The sequence below is a fragment of the Chiloscyllium punctatum genome, chromosome 36 (genome assembly GCF_047496795.1).
Source record: "Chiloscyllium punctatum isolate Juve2018m chromosome 36, sChiPun1.3, whole genome shotgun sequence".
NCBI classification, from domain to species: Eukaryota; Metazoa; Chordata; class Chondrichthyes; order Orectolobiformes; family Hemiscylliidae; genus Chiloscyllium; species Chiloscyllium punctatum.
In genome coordinates this window covers 33987253-34010308 of record NC_092774.1, presented here as the reverse complement: position 1 = coordinate 34010308, position 23056 = coordinate 33987253, and the positions used below count along the sequence as shown (strand labels likewise).

Here is a 23056-nt window from a genome sequence, read left to right as displayed (position 1 = left end):
TAAATTGCCATTGTTCAGCAGAACCATAGCCACTTTTGGAATGTTGTGTGCTGTTCTGGTCTCAGTCCTATCAGAAGGATGTTGTGAAACTTGAAAGGGTTCAGAAAGAATTTACAAGGATGTTGCCAGGGTTGGAGGGTTTGAGTGATAGGGAGAGGCCAAGCAGACTGGGGCTGTTTCCCCTTGCACGCTGGAGGCTGAAGTTGATAAAATCATGAGAGGCATGGATAGGGTAAATAGTCAAGGTCTTTTCCTTGAGATGGGATACTCCAGAATGTAAGGGTAATAGGTTAAGGGTGGGGTGGGGAAGGGAAGGTTTAAAAGGGACATAAGGGGCAACTTTTTCATTCAGAGGGTGGTGTGTGTAAGGAACAAGCTGCTAGAGGAAGTGGTGGGGGCTGGTACAATCACAACATTTAAAAGGCATCTGGATGGGTATATGAATAGGAAGGGGTTATAGGAGTATAGGCCAAGTGCTGGCAAATAGGCCTAGATTGATTCTGGATATCTGGTCGGCATGTTCACTTTCTCTCTGGTGTCGGTGTCAATACCTTGATGTCTCGTTTTCTCCCCCTTCCTGGGGACGTTAACCATTTCATGTCTCATTGTTCGTCAAGAAGCTGCATTGCAGGTTCACCCTGAATTGACAGTTTTTGCTTCCCAAAATCAGATCTGCTCACTCTCAGCAGTATTCCAGTGTTGGGAAAGAAACTAACTTTCAGGTGGAGCTATCCAAAATTCAGAGAGATGTCAGTCTTGACATTTTTGCTTTTCTGCCCCTGTAAGATCCTGAATCAGCATCTTCAGGAGAATTAGAGTGGAATGAGAACAGAAGGGGGAGTGAGAGTGAGAGTGGGATGATGCTTTCAATTTTGTGGAATAACAAAAGAAAAGAATGTTCTGCAGAAAGTAGAGTTGCTTGTTCTGAATTTCTACCCTGGACTGACAGTGCTGACTTTTGTAATTTTTTTTAACAGAGTATTTGAAGATCTGAAGACAGAAGTTTCAAAATCAACAGATGAAGGCCTTATGCTTGAAACATCGACTCTCCTGCTCTTCGGATGCTGCCTGACCTGCTGTGCTTTTCCAGCACCGCACCTTTCAACACTGAATGTCCAGTGTCTGCAGTCCTCACTTTGATGTCAATGTCTGACAGTCACTCAATCCATTGGGAACACAACAATTTTCGACTGTGATTCTGTGAGAAGGAGCAAAGCTTTTTGGTTCCTGCTTCTATATGTTTTCAGAATCAGTGGGACTGGATGAGAGACCGTATGGTTGCAGTGCACTGAGTGTGGAGCCAGAAATAGTTATATGACCTGGAAAGAGGAATCCAAGGCAGGGAGGGGCTCTACACATGTTTGTGCGCAGCTGAAGTTTTGGCCATGGAGAAACCTGAGGGATCCTGTCCCGTAGAGAAACCATGTCAGTGTGGTGACTGTGGGAAAAGTTTCCATTTCCCGTCTGCCCTGGAGACTCATCGGCGCACTCACACCGGGGAGAGGCCGTTCCCCTGCACAGAGTGCGGTAAGGCCTTCAGCAATTCCTCTGACCTGCTGAAGCACCAACGGGTCCACACAGGGGAGAGACCCTTCAGCTGTCCCAAATGCGGGAAGGGCTTTACCCAGGCCTCCAGTCTGCTGACCCACCAGCTGGTCCACACCGGGGAAAGGCCGTTCCTTTGCACCAAGTGCAGGAAGGCCTTCAGCAATTCCTCAGCCCTGCTGAGGCATCAGCGGGTACACACTGGGGAGAGGCCCTTCAGCTGCCCTGAGTGTGGGAAGGTATTTAGCAATTCCTCCGCCCGGCTGAGGCATCAGCGGGTCCACACGGGGGAGAGGCCCTTCAGCTGCCCCGAGTGCGGGAAAGCCTTCAGCAATTCCTCCGACAGGCTAAAGCACCAGCGGGTCCATACGGGGGAGAAGCCCTTCAGCTGCCCCGAGTGTGGGAAGGGCTTTACCCACGCCTCCACCTTGCTGACCCACCGGCGAGTCCACACCAGGGAGAGGCCCTTCACCTGCCCCGAGTGCGGGAAAGCCTTCAGCAATTCGTCCGACAGACTGAAGCACCAGCGGGTCCACACAGGGGAGAGACCCTTCAGCTGCCCTGAGTGTGGGAAGGGCTTTACACAGGCCTCCACCCTGCTGGCCCACCAGCGGGTCCACACTGGGGAGTGGCCATTCACCTGCTCTCAGTGTGGGAAGGGATTCACCCGCTCTTCCCACCTGCAGAGGCACCAGCGAGTTCACATGCCATGACAGGGGGATTGAAGGAGCAATGGCAGAGTCCCATTATTGACTGGACCCCTGGGTTTGAATCCTGACGTGGCAGATGGCGGAATTGGAATTCGGTCAGAAGTCTGGAGTTTGGAATCTAACGCTGAAACCATTTTTGGGGGCGGGGGCATGAGAACCCCCATCTGATTCACTCATGTCCTTTTTAGGAAAGGAAACTGCCGTGTGGGAAAGGGTTCATTCAGTCGTCCCATCCTTTACCCGAGCTGGCCTACATGTGACTCCAAACCCACAGCAGTGTGGTTGACACCCCCACCTGCAGAAATGAACAGGGAGAAACTTACTTGGATACAGGGTCTGGGTTGAAACTGCTGAGTGAGGCAATACTTCCTCCGGGTTAAGGCTGTACCAAGGATCCAATTCCAAAGGGATAACTTGGTGCTGACGAATAGTAAAGAAAGTTGGGGGTGGGGGGGACTGTGTACTCTTTGACCTTGAGCTGTTTTTTTAAAAAAAAGCTACTTTTTCTACGCCTTTTTGCTGGGGGGATCTGAAGCTGTAATAAAGTTGGGTCTTGATAAAGATTACCTGAACTTACCACTGGGCTCAGACTTTCATTGAAAGCTTTGAGCTCCAAGAGGTTTTTGTTTTAAAGCTGCTCATTTCTTTCAGCTTCCTGCACTAAGTTTCCAATGTCATGTATCAGATGGAGCAGTGAATGAGGAGCTAGTATCGTTAGAAATTGTAAATTTTCCATGAGTGCAGGTCCTGCATCATTCCCTCAGCATTGTAAAGTTTCCTGGCAGCACCGGGAGGTGGGGGCTGCCTTCACTCGAAATGATATGGAGGAGCCAGAGATGGACTGGGTTGGATCAAGTTCAAAAATCACACATCAGGTTAACGTGGTTTATTTGGAACCACTAGCTTTCGGAGCGCTGCTCCTTCATCAGGAAGCTGTGGAGCAGGATCATAAGACAGAATTTATAGCAAAAGATCACAGTATAGTGCAACTGATCGGATAGATTGAACAAACCTAGATTGTTGTGAAGTCTTTTGTCTTTTAGAATAGGTTGCAAGTTTTAGTTCATTAATGTGTAAATCCCAGAAAGTCTTTGAAGTCAGATTCTCGAGATGACTTAAGGTTTTATATAAATAGGTTTCATCTCAGTTCAGACAACAATGAAATGTGTGAGGTTTGAGTCTGTCTGTATCCCAATCTTGAATCAGACTGGTTCTATTTCCAAAGTAGGAATTTACAAATATTACATGTATCAACTGCCTGCAGGTTGTGTGCTTTTTGATCAAAATTGAATGTATCTGCAAATGCACATTCACCCCATAGACCTGTGTGTGCATGCATGAGAGAGTGTGTGTGCATGAGAGTACGTGTGTCTGTTTGCGTAGGTGCTAATGTCTCCTCTGAAACGGTGAGGTGCTTCCATTGTCCTGTTCTGGGAGCAATGCTCTTGCTGGTGCCTCTCTGTCTGACCTGTCCTTTGTGTGGCTTTGATACTGCTGGGTTGTGAAACTGTCCTCAGGACTTTGGGATAGCTGAGGTATTCTGTCATTGTTAGTGGGTACTTGAGGTGTACAGGTATTCCCTTGTCTGCAAGTGCTGTCTAGTTTCACTTGTCAGCCTGCTTGGTCCCTGCTAAGGCATTCTGGGTGTTTTGGTACAGTTTGCCCAATTTTGCTTTTGTGGGCCTATTGTGGGTTGCCAGGATGGCAGATCTTTTCCCACATACAATTACCAGGAATATTTGGAATCCTGAGAAGGATTTAAATGAATCCTCGAGAGATGTTGTATCCATTGGACTATTCCCAGCAAGTGAATGAACTATCAAGACTCTTGTAAAGATTCGTGGGAACTCTTGCAGGGATGTAAAGAAAACTAGATTTACAATTTAAGGCCATACATCCCATTCTGCTCAGTTACACCAGTTAATGGGTAATTTTTATTTGTTTAAAAATGTGAAATCTTAATGGAGAGTTCTTCCAGTTAATCACTGGGTATTCAAATTTCTCTTCAGAATTAAAGATCATAACAAAACTGGGTGTGATTGTGGGATGTTGAATCTGTAGTATGTGCTTGGTAAAATTTGGATGAACAATATTTCAAAGTGAATTTTATCGTGTCAAGTACTAAGACTTTCTGGAGAGGAAAGATTTGCCCTTGTGTGTTTTGCAACACTTAATCAAGGTCAGTTCAATAGAATACGCAGACAAGTTGGTGCTAGAGTTGAGAGCTATGGCAAAAAATCAGAAATAATGCAGGCAGTCGCACGGCAATTTAGGGTTAGAAAGTTAGCTTAAAAATGGTGGAAAGTTTTGTCAGCTTTTCTTAAAAATAGTTAACAAAATAAGTGTTGGTTCTGCAGAAAATGAGTCTGGGGATTTAGTAACGGAGGATAAAGAGATGGCAGATGAATTGAAAAGAGTTTGAATCTGACTTCACTTGAGAGGATACAAGTAACACCCTAGAACTAGCTGTAAATCAGGAATTGAAAGGGAGGGAGGAACTGAAGAAAATTACAATCACCAACTGAGTAAACTGTTGGAACTACAAGCTGATAAGTCCCGGGTATTTGAAGGAATTCATCCTAGACTCTTAAAGAGAAATTAGGGCGTGAAATAAGACCATAAGACATCGGAGTGGAAGTAAGGCCATTCGGCCCATCGAGTCCACTCCGCCATTCAATCATGGCTAATAGGCATTTCAACTCCACTTCCCCGCATTTCTCCCCGTAATAGTTAATGTATTGGTTTTAATTTTCCAAACCTCATTAGTTTCAGGGGTGGTTTTTTTTAGATTGGACAAATCCTTTCTTCAAAAAGGGAGACCATTTAACTTAACATATGTAATGGGGAAAATGTTCAAAGCTATTATCAAAGATATTATGACAGAGCACTTGTATAAGTTCAAGATAATCAGGAGCGTGAATGTGTTTTTGTCAATGGGAAATAATGTTGTAATAATTTTTTGAAGAACGGCCTGTCCGCACTGCGAATGAGCTGATGAACCTCCAGTGCCCCCAGGGAATGGAATCCCTTCCCTCAGTCCCCACATTTCCCCAAATTCTCCGCAGTTCTGGTGTCCTTTTGGTTCTGTGTTTCCGATGAACAATTGAAACTGGGATCACACTCAGGAAACGTGTACAGTCACTCCCTCCTGCGAATAGTGTAATGTTTCTTCAGTCTGTGTAACTGGTTAAAGCGCTGCCCAAAGTTAGCTCACGGGGAGACTCTCTCAACAAGCAGAGAAGACAAAAGTTAAACAGCGAGACAAAATGCAAAACCAATCAAATGTCGAACCACGGAGAAAAAATATTGTGGCTCTACACATTTTTTTCCTATTGGCATTTGGACACTTAAAATCTGTCAGTAACACCAGCATCCCGATAGAGTATACAGCGCATGATTGACGGTGTCAGTAATGTCGTGCGCATGCTCGCCGGGTGTCAGCAAAACACTGGGCATGCTCATCGCAGTCCGCACAAAAAGGCGCGCAATCTTCTTTTGATTGACCAATAGGGAGTACTGGAGGACCGGAAGGAGACTAGTCCTCCTGCTAATCAGAGACACCCCATTGTCTGAATGCGGAAGTTGGACCATGAGTTTCTGAAGATGCTGCTGCTCCAGTTTCTCTGAATGAAGATTGAGCTTCACCCAGACTGTAATCTCCTTCCTCTGTCCAACATCTGTGAGTACCGCACTCTCTTTTCTCACCACCTTTTCCATGTTTTTTTCATTCTGGGGTTCAGTTGTTGACTTGCAGCAACTGAAAGGAAAGGGAGTGAATCGGGGTGGGGACAGACTCTGGAAACGTTGCTCCACGTCTGTGTCGCAATTGGCAAAATAGACAGGCAGGAGGCTGGAAGAACAGAAGAAGCCAGGTAGCATCAGGAGGTGGAGAAGTCGACGTTTCAGGTGTAACCCTTCTTCAGGATTGGGGATGGGTGCAGATAAAGGGTGTCCTGGGGGCAGGGTGTGGAAGTGGGGACAGGTAAAAGGTCTGACCTGGTTGGTGAATGGGAGAAATAAATCTGGTTAGTGACAAGGAGGAGTGGAAATGAGGGGGAGGGGCTGAGAAGGGAGTCGTGGTTGGGGTGGGGGGGAAGAGATGGGAAGTGAGGTTATTTGAGACTGGAGAACTTAATGTTGAGTCCGCTGGGCTATAGGCTGCCCAGGCGGAAGTGGAGACGCAGGTAGATAGGATAGTGAAGAATGTGTTTGCTATGCTTTCCTTCATTGGTCAGAGCATTGTGTACAGGCATTGGGAGATCATGTTGTGGCTGTAACTTGGTAAGGCAACTTTTGGAGTAGTGCGTCCAGTTCTGGTCTCCCTGCTTTCGGAAAGAACTTGTGAGACTTTGAGAGGGGTCGGAAAAGATTTGCGAGGATGTTGCTAGACTTGGAGGGTTTGACCTACAGGGAAAGGCTGAGTAGATCCAGGATATTTTCCCTGGAGCATCGGAGGCTGAGGGGCAGCCTTATAGAGGTTTGTAACTGGCATGGATAGGGTGAATATCCAAGGTCTTTTCCCCAAGGTAGGAGAGTCCAAAACTATAGGGCATATGTTTGAGGTGAGAGGGGAATGATTTAAAAGGGCCCTGAGGTGCAACCTTTTCACGCAGAGGGTTGTGGATGTATGGAATGAGCTGCCAGAGGAAGTGGTGGGGCTGGTACAATTATATTTAAAATGCATCTGGTTGGGTACATGAATAGGAATGGTTTAGAACCATAAGATCCACATGCTGGCAAATGGGACTAGATTAATTTCGGATATCTGTTTGGCACAGACGAGTTTGACCAAAGGGTCTGTTTCCGTGCTGTATGACTAATTGTCTTCGGTGAAAGCAGAAGTGTGGTTGTGAAGACTGGAGGCTGGGAGCAGAAGAAGTTACAATGAAATATTTGATTTATGAGAGAGCAACTGAGTGAGTGTGGACATTTGGGATTTTGGTGGAAAGTGGGAATTCATTGCACAGTGGGGATCAAGCCCTCCCTATCCAGTCATTTCAGCTGGTGGATGAGACTTGGCAGTTCATGCAGGCAGTCAATCCAGATAATATTTTATAAATTCCTGCTTTGGAAATAGAAACAGTCTGAGTCAAGACTGAGATACAGGCAAACTCTGACCTCATACCTTTAATGCATTGTCTGAGCTGAGATGCCACCTTTTGTTGTAAAGCCTTATGTTATCTTGAGAGGGTGCCTTACAGGAAGTTCTGGGATTTACATATTAATGATACCTGCAATCCATTCTAAAAGATGAAAGACTGAACAATCCCGATTTGTTCAATATATCATTTCAGTGGCAGGACACAAATGTCTTTCCATAAATTCTGTGCCTTATGGTCTTATTCTCCACAACCACCTGATGAAGGAGCAGTGCTCCGAACGATTGTTCTTCCAAATAAACCTGTTGGACCATAACCTGCGTTTGTGTGATTTTTAACTGCCCAGGTTAGGGTGGATTGATCACGCTAAATTATGCATAGTGCCCAGGGATGTGCAGGTGAGGGTGGATTGGCCGTGTTAAAGTACCCATCATGCCCAAGGAGGTGCAAGTTTGTGTGGGTTAGCCGTGCTAACTTACACATAGTGTCCAGGGATGTGCAAGGTAGGGTGGATTGGCCAAGGGATATGGGCCAAGTGCTGGCAAATGGGACTAAATTGATTTACAATATCTGGTCAGCATAGACGATTTGGACCAAAAGGTCTGTTACTGTGCGGTATATCTTAATGACTCTGGCTTTCTACTAACGTTTGCCACGTCTCTTCTGTTCAGTTTCTCTCTAGTGTCTGTGTTAATACCTTGATGTATCTGGTTATTCCTCAAGATGCATTCCCGATTCATCCTGAATTGACACATTTTGTTTTGCTTCCCAAAATCAGACCTGCTCACTCTCAGCAGCATCCCACTGTTGTGAAAGATATTAACTTTCAGGTGGAGTTATCCAATATATATTTCTTGACGTTTTTGCTGTTCTGATCTTGAATCAGCACCTTCAGGAGAATTACTTAAAGCGGAGTGAGAACAGAGGAGGGGGAGGGGAGAGAGAGAGAGAAAGAAAGAAAGAGAGAAGGATGTTGCTTTCAATTTTGTGGAATAACGAAAGAAAAGAATGCTCTCAGAAAGTAGAATAGCTTGTTCTGAATTTCTACCCTGCACTGACAGTGTTCACTTTTGAAATGTCTTTTTCTAGAGTATTTGAAGATCCGAAGGCAGAAGTTTCAAAATGAACAGATGAAAGCCTTTTGCCCGAAATGTTGACTCTCCTGCTCCTTGGATGCTGCCTGACCTGTTGTGCTTTTCCAGCGCCGCACTTTTCAACACTGACTCTCCCGCGTCTGCGGTCCTCACTTTCACATCAATATCTGATAGTCACTCAATCGATTGGGACAGCCACAATTTTTGATTACAATTCTGTGAGAAGGAGCAAAGCTTTTTGGTTCCTATTTCAGTACATTTTCATGATCAGTGGGACTGGATGAGAGACCCTACTGTTGCTGCGCACTGAGTGTGGAGCCTGAAACTGTTATACGGCCTGGAAAGAGGAATTCACAGCAGTGAGGGGCAGGGCACGCATTTGCTTGTGGCTGAAGCTTTGGACATGGAGAAACCGTGGAAGTGTGGTAACTGTGGGAAAGGCTTCCGTACTCCGTCTGACCTGGAGATTCATAGGCGCATCCACACCGGGGAGAGGCCGTTCTCCTGTCCCAAGTGCGGGAAGGGCTTTACCCAGGTCTCTGCCCTGCTTAGGCACCAGCGGATCCACACGGGGGAGAGGCCTTTCACCTGCCCTGAGTGTGGGAAGGCCTTCAGCGATTCATCCTCCCTACTGACCCACCGGCGTGTCCATACGGGAGAGAGGCCCTTCAGCTGTCCCGAGTGCGGGAAGGCCTTCAGCGATTCCTCCACCCTGCTGAGGCACCAGCGGGTCCACACGGGGGAGACTCCCTTCAGCTGCCCCGAGTGCGGGAAGGCCTTCAGCCGTTCCTCCAATTTGCTGACCCACCAGCAGGTCCACACAGGGGAGAGGCCCTTCAGCTGTCCTGATTGTAGGAAGGCCTTCAGCTATTCCTACTCTCTGCTGAGGCACCAGCGGGTCCACACGGGGGAGAAGCCCTTCAGCTGCCCTGAGTGTGGGAAGTCCTTCAGCTATTCCTCCTCCCTGCTGACCCACCGGCGAGTCCATACAGGGGAGAAGCCCTTCAGCTGCCCTGAGTGTGGGAAGGCCTTCAGCTATTCCTGCTCCCTGCTGACTCACCGGCGAGTCCATACGGGCGAGAGGCCCTTCAGCTGCCCTGAGTGTGGGAAGGCTTTCACCCGCTCCTCCCACCTCCGGTGCCACCAGCGATTTCACGTGCCATCGCAGGGGGACTGACAAAGCGACTGCCGAGTGCCGTTATCGACTGGACTATCAACCCAGTTCTGGGATCTATTGGGTTTGAATACCACCGCGGCAGATGGTGGAATTAGAATACGGTCAGAAGCTAAAGATTAAACCATTTTCTGTTGGGGGGGAGGTGAGGGGAGGGGAGAGAAAACCCCAATCTGATTCACTCATGCCCTTTTTAGGGAAGGAAACTGCCATTGTGGGAAAGGATTCACTCCGTCGTCCCAGCTGCATCCTTTACCCGGTCTGGCCTACACGTGACTCCAGACTCTCAGCAGTCTGTTTCACTTCCCACTCCCCCCGTTCCCAGCCCCACACGGTAAGGCTGTACCAAGGATCCAATTACAAAGGGACAACTCTTTGCTGACCGATAGGAAAGAAAGTGAGGTGAGGTGAGGTGGGGTGGGGGGAGGGGGAGTGTGTGCGCTTTGACCTTGAGCTGTTTAAAAAGCAGCTACTTTCTCTCCATCTTTTTGCTGGGGGGGGAATCTGAAGCTGTAACAAAGTTGGGTCACAATAAAGATTACCTGAACTTACTGCTGGGCTCAGACTCATTGAAAGCTTTGAGCTACAGATGTTTTTTTTTGTTTTAAAGCTGCTCATTTCTTCCAGCCTCCTGCACTAAGTTTCTAATGTCGTGTATCAGATGGAGCAGTGAATGAGTAGCTGGTATCGTTAGAAATTGTAAATTTTTAAGGAGTACAGGTACTGCATCGTTTCATCAACATTGTAAAGGTTACTGGCAGCACTGGGAGGTGTGGGCTGTGTTCGCTCGAAACTCTTATCTTTAAAATTGAGAATAGCTAAAATGATATATTCAGAAACATCCTTGAAGTCTAAACGCATTTCAATTTTTTAAAAGAGCTGCTGAAATCTTTCTGAAAATTGCACTGGAATATGTGCAGTTAGGCCTCAGCTCAGGTCAGGCTGGAAGGGTGAATGACCTATTCCTCATTATGAGAAATTGGTTTCAACTATGTCATAGAGTTGTAGAGCTGGAAACAAACCCTTCAGTCCATATCTTAAATGAATCTAGTGACCCATTTGCCAGCATTTGGCCTATGTTCATTTGTACCCTTCCTATTCATATCCCCATCCAGCTGCCTTTTAAATGTTGCAATTGTACCAGCCTCCACCACTTCTGCTGGCAGTTCATTCCATACACGCACCACCCTCTGTGTGAAAATGTTGCCCCTCAGGTTTTCTAATCTTAAAAAAAATGGAGTGAGTTTGTGGTGGTCTTTAAAAAAAAGTGGGTGGCATGGTGGCACAGTGGTTAGCACTACTGCCTCACAGTGCCTGAGACCCGGGTTCAATTCCCGCCTCAGGCGACTCGCTGTGTGGAGTTTGCACATTCTCCCCGTGTCTGCGTGGGTTTGCTCCGGTTTCTTCCCACAGTCCAAAAATGTGCAGGTTAGGTGATTTGGCCATGCGAAATTGCCTATAGTGTTAGGTGAAGGGGTAAATGTAGGAGAATGGGTCTGGGTGGGTTACGCTTCGGCGGGTCGGTGTGGACTTGTTGGGCCGAAGGGCCTGTTTCCACACTAAGTAATCTAATCTTTCCCCACTCACCTTCAACCTATGCCCCTTTCGTACTGGACCTTTGGGAAAGACCTTGGGTATTCACTCTATCCATGCCCCTTACAAGTGTCTATAATTTTAAGGAGGGGAAAATGAGGACTGCAGATGCGAGACATCATTTTCCACACACCCCCACCCCACTTTATCCCAGTCCCGTGACTTCAACTCAGTACGCCCTCTTGACCTTTTCCATCAACTTTTCAATCCATCAGCTCCACCCACTTCTCCAACCTATCCATCGCCAAACCATTATTTCCCGATGCCTGGAGGAGGAACACCTCATTCTGCCTTGCGACCCTGCAACCACACAGGACAAATGTGGATTTCAACAGTTTCCTCACCTCCCCCACTTTATTCCAGTCCCAAGCCTCCAACTTGGTGCTGCCCCTTCTGACCTGTCCATCATATTTTCCTATCTATCTGCACCATAACCCCCTCTGACCTATCATCTTGCCACCCCACCTCTCACACACACCTACCTACCTTCATCTACCTATGGCATTGACAGCTACCTTCTCCCCCAATCTCACCCTCTTCCCATTTATCTCTCAGCACCCCCAGCCCACAAGCCCAAAATGTCAATTCTCCTGCTCCTTGGCTGCTGCCTGACCTGCTATGGTTTTACAGCATCACACTCTCGGCATAATTTTAAGGTAATTGGAGGAAGGTTTCTGGGAGATGTCAGCGTAGGTTCTCTACTCAGATAGTGGTGGCTGTGTGAAATGCACTGTCAACAGTGTTAGTAGAGTCAGAAACATTAGGGACTTTTAATTGACTCTTGGATAGGTACATGAAAGTTAGTACAATAAATGGTATGTAGGTCAGTCTGATCTTAGAGTAGGATAAAGGGCCTGTACTGTGCTATGTACCTAAGTAGAGTCAAAAATGTTTTATCAGCAGTACAGTCAGATCCCAGCAAACAAGGACATGCAGGTCATACTGCGCTTAGACAGAGTGAGGCATACAGAGTTACAGCTGCACAGGAGGTGCGCAGAAGCAACATTCGATTTCACATTGGAGAGCTGCATTCAGCAGTCTAATAATAGCAGGGAAGAAGCTATTCTTGAACCTGTTGGTACATGTGTTCAAGCTTCTGTATCTTCTGCCTGACAGAAGATGGTGCGGGAGATCATTCCCAGGGTGGGAGGGGTCTTTGAGGTTGGTAGCCTTTCCATGACAACGAGAATAGGTAACTGGCTGATGGGCAGAAGACAGACAGTCCGAATTGATGGCTTTTTTTTCTGAATGGCAAGATGTAACTAGTCAGGTGCCACAGGGTTGGGTCCTTGGACCTCAACTATTTACAATCTACATTAGTGACTTGGATACACGTATAAAAGGCTCATTTGCTAAATTTGTGGATGACACATAAATAGGCGTGATGGTAAATTGCAATGAGGAAACATGAACCATTCAAATGGATCAAGATAGGTTAGGAGAGTGAGCCAAAATGTGACAATCAAGAACCTACCTATCTCTCTATTAAATAAACTCAATGAATCTTTCTCATGTCCAGGGAATTTTGAAATATTGTAACTAATGTATCCACAATCTCCGCTGCCACTTCCTTTAGTACCCTAAAGTATTGATTTAGCAGCTCTGTCATTTCAGTGTTCCCCTTATTAACTCACCTGTTTCATCTTCCAAGGAACCAACATTTCCTTTAGCGACTCTGTTCCCTTTGGCACAACAATAGAAGCTTTTGATATTTTATACTCGGCTTCTTTTGTAATTTACCTTCCCTATTTCTATTCATTTTTGAAAACCCCTTTGTTTGTGTCTGGAAGTTTCCCGATGTTTCAGCCTTCCAAAGGTCTGGAGTAACATTCCTGAACAGGCTGAACATTAAAAAGAAAACCACATTCACATTTAAATGAAACCCACCTTTCAGGGGCTGGGGGCGGGGAAAACCAGCCCCCATTGTCCCCTATTGGTTGGAGGACTTCCCCAACCACGCCCCCTCAGTTGGTGACGACATTGTTTGGACCACGCCCCCTGTGTGTTGGCGCATGTGCAGTGTAGGTCCCGCGGCCGGACAATGACAGTGTTACTGAGTGTGGGAAAGGAATGGCGCCGGCGGCTGAAGGAACAAGAACAGGAGCCGCTGGAAAAGCTGAGCAGGTCCGGCAGCTCGTGTCGGGAGAAATGTGAGGACGGGTTTCGGGTCCCGGTGATTCTCCTTCAGAACAGGACCAGGTTTCAGAAACATCCCGGGGAGGTCGCCAGGCCCGAGCGCCAAGACCTGGCTCCTGCCCCCGGGGAGAGGAGACAGTGAGACAGGGTAGGATTGGGAACCGCGGGAGGAGGGAGACTGGGGAGTTTATAAACTCCTAGGGAGAGGACTGAGGCCTCCAATAGAAGCCCCACAGGCCCCAGTGTTTACTTCACCGGCGAAGGAGCTCTCGGGTTGCCCGGGCAACCGGCCGCCATCTTTGTGAGGGTCAGGCGCGTGTTGTCCTGGGATGGGGTTGTTGGATTGTTGTATAATATTGATCTCCTCTGTACTTTTAATCTTGAATATTTTAAAAATGTACACTGGCTTCAATTTATGAATTCTAAGTACAGAAGCAAACTATAAACATCTCCTTACATGGATCCCAACATGTGCATAGGAGCCAAGACTGCCTCAAGATTTACTGAGGTGCTGAATCAATAGCTCTTTCTCTTTTGATTAATGAAGGTGGTGCCCAGCAGACTCCTGCTCACAGCCTGTTCTGTCAGCCTTCATGGGAAAGATAGGACAGCAAAACATCTCGCTGACTCTATAATTGCTGAGATTAGCTTTACAACCTTTCTTAAACCAGGCTGCAATGTTTGCAGTTCTCTAGTCTTCTGGCACCTCCTCCAAGTCCATGGAAGACTGATAAATTACGGCTTCCACAATTTCTGTCGACCCTTCCTTCAAGATTGTTGGATGCATTTCATCAGTGCCTTGTCAAACTTTAAGTACCAAATGCTTATCGAAGACTTCTTTCATGTTAATTTTGAACTCTTGGGAGGTCATGTTGCGGCTGTACAGAACATTGGTAAGGCCACTGTTGGAATATTGAGTGCAATTCTGGTCTCCTTCCAACAAAAAGATGTTGTGAAACTTGAAATGGTTCAGAAACGATTTACAAGGATGTCACCAGGGTTGGAGGATTTGAGCTATAGGGAGAGGCTGAACAGACTGGAGCTGTTTTCCCTGGAGCGTTGGAGCCTGAGGGGTAACCTTATAGAGGTTGCAAATTTATGAGGGGCATGTATAGCATAAATAGACAAAGTCTTTTCCCTGGGTTCGGGTCTGTTTCCATGCTGTACATCTCTATGACTCTGTTGGTTGCATCTGTAAGATCCTGAATCAGCACCTTGAGGAGAATTAGAGTGGAGTGAGAACAGAGGAGGGAGAGAGTGTGGGATGGTGCCTTCAATTTTGTGGAATAACAAAAGAAAAGTATATTCTGCAGAAAGTAGAATTGCTTGTTCAGAGTTGTTACCCTGCACTGAGTGTAATGACTTTTGTAATCTCTTTTTACAGAGTATTTGAAGATCTGAAGACAGAAATTTCAAAATCGACAGATGAAGGCCTTATGCCCGAAGCATTGACTCTTCTGCTCCTCGGATGCTGCCTGACCTACAGTGTTTTTCCAGCGTCTCACTTTTGAAGTCTTGACTCTCCAGCATCTGCAGTCCTCACTTTCACATCAATGTCTGACAGTGACACTGGGACATCGGGACTGCAACGATTTTTGACTGTGATTCTGTGAGAAGGAGCAAAGCGTTTGCTTCCTGCTCGAGTGCATTTTTAGAATCAGTCGGACTGGATGAGAGACCCTACGTTGCAGCGCAGTGAGTATGGAGCCTGAAGCAGTTATACGGCCTGGAAAGAGGAATTCATGGCAGGGTGGGGCTGTACCCACGTTTGTGTGCGGCTGAATCTTCGGCCATGGAGAAACCTGAGGAATCCCGCCCTGTGAAGAAACCGTGGAAGTGTGGCGACTGTGGGAAAGGCTTCGGTGCCCCGTCTGCTCTGGAGACTCATCGGCGCAGTCACACCGGGGAGAGGCCCTTCAGCTGCCCCGAGTGCCGGAAGGGCTTTACCCAGGCATCCGCCCTGCAGACCCACCGGCGGGTCCACACGGGGGAGAGGCCTTTCAGCTGCCCCGAGTGTGGGAAGGTCTTCAGCAATTCCTTTGCCCTGCTGAGGCACCAGCGAATCCACAAGGGGGAGAGGCCACTCTCCTGCCCCGAGTGCGGGAAGGCCTTCAGTGATTCCTCTCACCTGCTGACCCATCGGCGGGTCCACACAGGGGAGAGGCCCTTCAGCTGCTCCGAATGCAGGAAGGCCTTTACCCAGGCCTCTGCCCTGCTGATCCATCAGCGGCTCCACACAGGGGAGCGGCCCTTCAGCTGTCCAGAGTGCGGTAAAGGCTTCAGCGATTCCTCCACCCTGCAGACCCACCAGCGGGTCCACACGGGGGAGAGGCCCTTCAGCTGCTGTGAATGCGGGAAGTGCTTTACCCAGGCCTCTGCCCGGCTGAGACACCAGCGGTCCCACACCGGGGAGAGGCCCTTCAGGTGCCCCGAGTGTGGGAAGGGCTTTGCCCGGGCCTCCAACCTCCAGACCCACCAGCGGATCCACACGGGGGAGAGGCCCTTTAGTTGTCCTGAGTGTGGGAAGTGCTTTACCCAGGCCATCACACTTCAGAAACACCAGCAGGTCCACATAGGGGAGAGGCCCTTCAGTTGCCCCGGGTGCAGTAAGGTGTTCACCTGCTCCTCCCACCTGCGGAGGCACCAGCACGTTCACATACCATAGCAGAGGCATTGAAGGAGTGACGGCTGAGTGCCGTTATTGACTGGAGTATTAACCCAGTCCTGGGGCCTCCCGGGTTCGAATCCTGCCGTGGCAGATGGTGAAGTTGGAATCCAGTCAGTAATCTGGAGTTCCAAGTCTAACGATGAAGCCAATTTTGGGGGCGGAGTTGTGGGGGTGGGGGGTGGTGTTGGGGTGAGAAAACCCCATCTGATTCACTCACGCCATTTTTCGGGAAGGAAACTGCCGTTGTGGGAAAGGATTCACTCAGTCGTCCCAGCTGCATCCTTTACCCTGTCTGGCCTATGGTTGACTCCACACTGCACCCATGCCCCCACCTCCGCGCCCCCCGCCCCCGCCCCCTTTCTCTCCCCCACTGGGCCCCTCCCATTCCCTTTTTTGCTGGGGGGGAATCTGAAGCTGTAACAAAGTTGGGTCACAATAAAGGGTTACCTGAACTTACCGCCAGGCTCAGACTCTCATTGAAGGCTTTGAGCTTCAAATGGTTTTTGTTTTAAACCTGTTGATTTCTTTCAGCCTCCTGCACTAAGTTTCCAATGTCGTGTATCAGATGGAACAGTGAATGTGGAGCAAGTGTCGTTGGAAATTGCAGATATTTCAGGAGTGCAGGTACTGTGTTGTTTTATGGGCATTGTAAAGTTTCCTGGCAGCACCAGGAGGTGGGGGCTGTGTTCATTCGAAATGATGGGCAGTTGCTGGTGTTGGACTGAGGTGGAGAAAGTTAAAATCGACACAACTCCAGGTTAGAGTCCCAACAGATTTATTTGGAAGCGCTAGCTTTGGGAGCGCTGCTCCTTCATCGGGTAGGTGTTGAGCAGGATCATAAGACATAGAATTTATCGCAAAACATTACAGTGTCATGCCGTTGATCAGATTTCCTGAACAAGTCCAGTTGCGATTCAGTCTTTCATCTTTTCGAATGGGTTGCAGGTTTCGGTTCATTAACATGTATATCCCAGAACTTCCTTTAAGTCACATTCTCCCGATGACTTAAGATTTTGTAAAAATAGGTGACATCTCATCTCAGACAAAGCAAGAAAGGTGTGAGGTTCAAGTCTGTCTGTATCCCAGTCCTGAGTCACACATGTTCTATTTCCAAAGTAGGAATTTATAAAATATTACATAGATTGACTGCCTGCAGATTGTATTTTGCTCAAAAAGCACAATGTATCTGCAAATGCAAATTCACTGCATAGGTGTGTGTGTGTGTGTGTGTGTGTGTGTGTGTGCACGCGTGCGCATGAGAGAGAGAGTGTTTGCATGTGCATGTTTGATAAAGTGTGTCGATGCAGTGGAGTTAGACGCCTGTGAGAGGATGTGTGCATGGATTTGAGTGTGGGAGGTGTGTGTGAGAGAGGGTCTGTGTGACTGGTTGTGTATGTGTGGGAGTGAGAGACAGTGTTAAGTGTAGTGTGGTCACCGAAGGTCCCGGTTGAGACTGTCCTCATGGGTTCCAAACTTGGCTATCGGCCTCTGCTTGGCCAGTAGAAACAATTCAGCAGTTACTGGGTGACGTGGTGGCTCAGTGGTTAGTAGTGCTGCCTTACAACACCAGGGATCTGGGTTCGATTCCCACCTCGGGCAACTGTCTATGTGGAGTTGGCCCATTCTCCACATGGGTTTCCTCCAGGTGCTTCGGTTTCCTCCCACCATCCAAAAGATGAGCAGTTCAGGTGAATTGGCCATGCTAAATTCCACATAGTGTTGGGTGCATTAGTCAGAGGTAAATATAAGGTAGGGGAACAGGTCTGGGTGGGTTACTCTTTGGAGGGTCAATGTGAACATTTTGGGCCAAAGCGCCTGTTTCCATACTGTAGAGAATCGAATTTAATCTACACATACACATTGGAAAGGGCAGGGTGAGACTTGTCTTTCACTTTGCAGAAGGTGGGAGATTCTGGATGCTGTGATTCAGCGTAAACAACATGCTGGAAGATCTTTGGCTCAGAGAGATGGAGTTGGAAGCCAGGCTGCAGACACATCACTGGGAAAGTTAACCGGACACTTTATTCCAGGAGGTGGTCATTCCCCTCTGGACAGATCCTTCTGATTAAGGTCAGTGGACAGGGTCAGAAGGGTGTGAGTGTGAATCACACAGGTAAAGGGGATCTGAGATTGGGAGGCAGGGGGAGCAGCTAACTGGCTGAGTGGTGGGGGGACGCTGGGGCTAAGGGCAGAATATTGACAGGTGATTGTCGTCTTTCTCTGAAGTTAGCAGCAGGAGGCCAGATGGCATCGGTGTCTGTCTGGCACCAGGTTCAGGAACCGACATGCTCAGGACAGGAGAAGTGGGAAAGGGAGGCTGCAGTGGGTGTGGTCCACAAATCTCAGGAGGGCAGAGCCTCTGCTGAGGGCGCATGAGAAATCAGAAGCTAAAAAGATAAAGCAGAACATCAAAGCTCTGGGTGGCATGGTGGCTCAGTGGTTAGTACTGCAGCCTCATAGTGCTGGGTTTGATTCTAGCCTCAGGCGACTTTGGCACATTGTCCCCCTTGTGTCTGCGTGGGTTCCTCCCACATTCCAAAGATCTGCAGTTTCGGGTGGATCAGCTGTGCTGAAGTGTCCAGGGATATGCATTTTCAGGTGGGTAAGCCATAGGGAACTGCAGGGCTGTATGGTAAGTGGGTTGGTCTGGTGGGATGCTATTTGGAAGGTCAGTGTGAGGTAAATGGGCTGAATGGCCTGCAGGGATTATGTGATTCTACTGCTTTAGCCATTTGTATATTGATAAATTATTACTGTGGTGCTGGGGAAGGTGGGATTTGAAGTGTCACTGCCCTCTGTCCATTCTCTTTCTGTCCCGGTCCATTTTCTCTCTTGACACCGACCCTCACTCCTCCAACCTCAACCATTCCCTTTCCCCACCACCTGTTATTTCTCGTGCCTCCATTCCTCTTTGATCGCTGTAACAAGCCCTTGTAAGAAGAGAGAGACAGATGGTGATGACTCTACCTGGGAGATGGGGGTGCACGAGAAATGGCTGATCTTTAACATTGAGAATAGCTACTCAGAAACAACATTAAAGCATGTTCAATTCTATTTTTTAAAAAGCTGCAGGCATCTTTCTGAAACTTGTGTTGAAATATGTGCAATTTGGCCACAGTTGAGGACAGGCTGTAAGGGGTGAGTTGCCTATTCTAATATTGTGAAATTGGTTCCATGTAGAAATAGAGTCATGGAGCATGGAATGAAACAGTTTGGTCTGTGCCGACCAGATATCCTAAATTATTCTGTTCCTATTTGCCAACATTTGGCCCAAACCCCTTTAAACCTTCCTGTTCGTACACCCATCCAGATGCCTTTTAAAAGTTGTAATTGTACCAGCCTCCGCTCCGGCAGCTCATTCAATACATTTACCATCCTCCGCGTGAAACAAGTTACCCCTTAGGTCCGTTTTAAACCTTTCCCCACTCATCCTAAACTAATGTCCTCTCGTTCTGGCATTTCTTGAGGCAAATTAAAAGTCACACGTTTTTTCTCATCCTTTGGTGCCTCATCTTTCCCCACTCAACCTAAACCTATGCCCTCTAGTTTCTGGCTCCCCTAACCGAGGGAAAAGAAACACACAAATTGAGCAGCCAGTCAAAATGCAAAAGGAATACAATGTCGAGCCACGGGGGTGGGAAGGAAATTGTGGTTCAACTTTTTCTTCCTCCGATTGGCATTTGGACACTTCAAATCTGTCAGGAACGTCAGCATTTCTGAAGTGCATAATGCGCATGCCCCTCGGTGTCAGCAAGAACTGCGCATGTCTGCTAGTGTCAGCAAAAGACTGTGCATGCTCCTGGTTGTATGCACAAACGACTTATGACCTACTTTTGATGGACCAATAGGGAACTCGGGAGAACCGGAAGGAATCTTGTCCTCCTGCCAATCAGAGCACCGCTATTGTCTGAATGCGGAAGTTGAACAATGAGCTTCTGAAGCAGCCCCTGCTGCTGCTCCTGTCTCTCTAAATGAAGATTGAGCTTTATACCAAACTGCAACTTTCTTCCTCTGTCCAACAACTGTGCGTACAGCACTCTCTTTTCTCGCCATCTGTTCCACTTTTTTTTCCATTCTGGCGATCAATTGTTGACTTCCAACAACTGAAAGGAAAGGGAGTGAATTCAGGGTGGGGACAGAGTGTAGAAATATTGGTCGACAGTGTGGTGCTGGAAAAGCATAGCAGGTCAGGCACCATCCGAGGAGCAGGAAAATCGACGTTTCGGGCAAAAATCCTTCATCAGGAATTTTCCTGCTCCTCGGATGCTGCCTGACCTGCGTGCTTTTCCAGCACCACACTCTCGACTCTAATCTCCGGCATCTGCAGTACTCACTTGTCTAGAAATGTTGGTCCAGATCTGTGTCTCAATTGGCAAACACATGACAGATGCATGACCACAATGTGATAACATAGCCTTTGCTGTGGGAAAACAAAAGCAGAAAGGAGGTGCATTGTTTTAATGGTGACATGTTGGGATATGGAGAAAGTGAGGAGTGCAGATGCTGGAGATCAGAGTTGACAAGTGTGGCCCTGGAAAAGAACAGCAGGTCAGAAAGCATCCAAGGACCAGGAGAGTCGACGTTTTGGACATGAGCCGTTCATCGGGAATGTTGTGTGGATGTACAAAGAGGTTTCAGTGTCTTTCTACACCAGTCAATATCCGTTGTCAGACAGGTGCACTAAGCAGTCAGCAGGGCAAGTGGTGTATTAGCAAGAGGAATTGAGTTCAGAAGTGGGGTGGGGCCTTCCTGTGGTTAGGGGGGGTCATTGAATATATTCAAGTCTGAATTCATCTGATTTTTGAACAACAATGAAGTGGATGGTTGAGGGAACAGAAAAAATGGTTTTAAGAACAGTTACAGAATCGTACAGCACAGAAACAGATACTTGATTTCATGCTGACTATATTCATAAACTAAACTAGTCCTACCTTGTTTGGCCTATATATCTCTGAGCCTTTCCTATCCATAAGAGCAGAAATTAAGCCATTCAGCCCACTGGATCTGTCCATACCATTCAATCATGGCTGAGAAGTGTCTCAGCCCCATTCTCCTGTTTTCTCCCTGTAACCCTTGATCCCCTTGATACTCAAGAACTGTTTCTGTCTCAGTGTTAAATATCCTCAGTTACCTGGCCTCCACAGCCTTCTGTGGCAATGAATTCCATCAGTTCACCACTCTCTGGCTAAAGAAATTTCTCCTAATCTCCGTTCTGAAAGGTCTTCCCTTTACTCTAAGGCTATGCCCTCGGCTGCTAGTCTCTCCTTCCAATGGAAACATCGTCCCAACATCAACTCTGTCCAGGCCATTGAGTATTCTGTTTGTTTCAATTAGATTCCCCTGAGTGTGGCCCTGTTAATCAGCATGAACCCAGACCCTTCAGGATGAGGTACAGCAGGGATTAGGTTCAAAAAAGTGAGAATGGAGGGAGCGTGTGGGATGGAGATTTTGAGCTTCCAGGGAATAAGAATTAGAGAGTTCGCTATAAATTAGAATTGATTGGATGGGGCAATGGGCCAGGGAGTGGCAGATGGAGATTAATTTAGGGAAATGTGATGTTTGCATTTTGGTAAGGCAATCCAGGCAGGACAGTTAAGGGAGTATTTCAGAACAAAGAGACCTTGGAGTGCAGGTTCATTGTTCCTTGAAAGTGCAGTCTCAGGTAGCCAGAATAGTGAAGAAGGCATTTTGTATGCTTTCCTTTATTAGTCAGAGCATTGAGTATCGGAGTTGGGAGGTCATGTTGTGGCTGTACAGGACATTGGTGAGGCCATTTTTAAAATACTGCATTCAATTCTGGTCTTCCTGCTACAGGAAAGATGGTGTGAAACTTTGAAAGGGGTCAGAAAAGACTTGAAAGGCTGTTGCCAGAGTTGGAGGGTTTGATCTACAGAGAGAGGCTGAATCGGTCAAGGATATTTTCCTGGAGCATCGGACGCTCCGGGATGACCTTATAAATACTTATAAGGGGCATGGATAGGGTGAATGCAAAAGTAGAGAGCATATGTTTGAGGTGAGAGGGGAATGATTTAAAAGGGACATGAAGGGCAACTTGTTTCATGCAGAAGGTAGTGCATGTATTGAATGAGCTGTCATAGGAAGGGGTGGAGCCTGATATAATTACAGCATTTAAAAGGCATCTGGATGGGTACAAGAATAGGAAGGGTTTAGACGGATATGGGTCAAATACTTGTAAATGGGACTAGATTAAGTTAGGATATCTGGGCGGCACATACGAGTTGGACTGAAGGGTCTGTTTCTGTGCTGTATGACTCTCTGGGTCTTTGGTGAAACCAGAAGTGTCATTGTGCAGACTGGACTTTCAAAGCAGCCTTCAAAGATGTTTTGTCCTTACTGGGAGCAGAAGATGTTACAATGAAATCTTTCATTTATGAGACAGCACCTGAGTGAGTGAGATTTTGGTGGAAAGTGGGATTTCATTGCACTGTGGGGATGAAACCGTACCCTATCCAGTCATTTCTGCTGGTGGGTGAGACCACTCCTCAAGATTAGTTGGAGTAGATTTAGGATAGAGAGAAGGAAGAACTGCTTTTCCCAGAGAATAGTGAATCTACGTAATTCTCTGCCCAGGGAAGCAGTAGAGGCAGCTTAATTAAGTGTATTCAGGACGCAGTTAGATGGGTTTTTGCATGGTAAAGGTATTAAGGGTAGTTGGGACAATGCAGGGAGGAGACGCTGAGACAATGGAGAGATCAGTCATGATCTAAATGAATGGCAAAGCAGACTCGATGGGCCAAATGACCTACTCCTGCTTCTATTACTATGAAACTCTAACCCTGCATTTCCCATGGCTAACCCACCTAACCTGCACATCTCTGGACACTATGGGCAATTTAGCATGGACAATCCGAATCAAGGCCAGTGAGCAATACAGTGATGTGAAAAATGAACATCCAAGAACGACAGAAAGACATGGAGAGTAAATGTATCAGCAATCAAAACTGGATTCTAAAGATCATAAAAATTGAAACTAAAAATGGTCTGTCTGAATGTGTGCTGCATTGGAGCAAAAGCGA

General features: G+C 47.3%; 2 protein-coding genes across 8 annotated transcripts in view; both read left to right on the top strand.

The window, feature by feature from the left end:
• Nucleotides 1-5866: 5866 nt before the first annotated feature.
• On the top strand, nt 5867-10119 carry LOC140461131 (uncharacterized). Its single transcript, XM_072555888.1, has 2 exons — nt 5867-5934; nt 8444-10119. The coding sequence occupies exon 2, from the start codon at nt 8852-8854 to the stop codon at nt 9623-9625; it is 774 nt and encodes a 257-aa protein (XP_072411989.1). The 5' UTR covers nt 5867-5934; nt 8444-8851; the 3' UTR covers nt 9626-10119.
• Nucleotides 10120-13191: 3072 nt separating this feature from the next.
• LOC140460361 (uncharacterized) overlaps nt 13192-23056 on the top strand; it is a 35513-nt gene continuing 25648 nt past the window's right edge. For 2 of the 7 annotated variants that reach the window (XR_011954024.1, XR_011954023.1), the window contains exon 1: nt 13192-13365. Coding sequence is in view for 3 of the 7 variants with exons in the window: in XM_072554855.1 (XP_072410956.1) it covers nt 15144-16016 (873 nt within the window). In the remaining 4 variants the exon portion in view is untranslated. Of the gene's footprint in view, nt 13500-14735; nt 16477-23056 lie in introns of those variants that run through there. The other 5 variants (XR_011954022.1, XR_011954021.1, XM_072554855.1 and 2 more) reach the window with 4 other exon arrangements.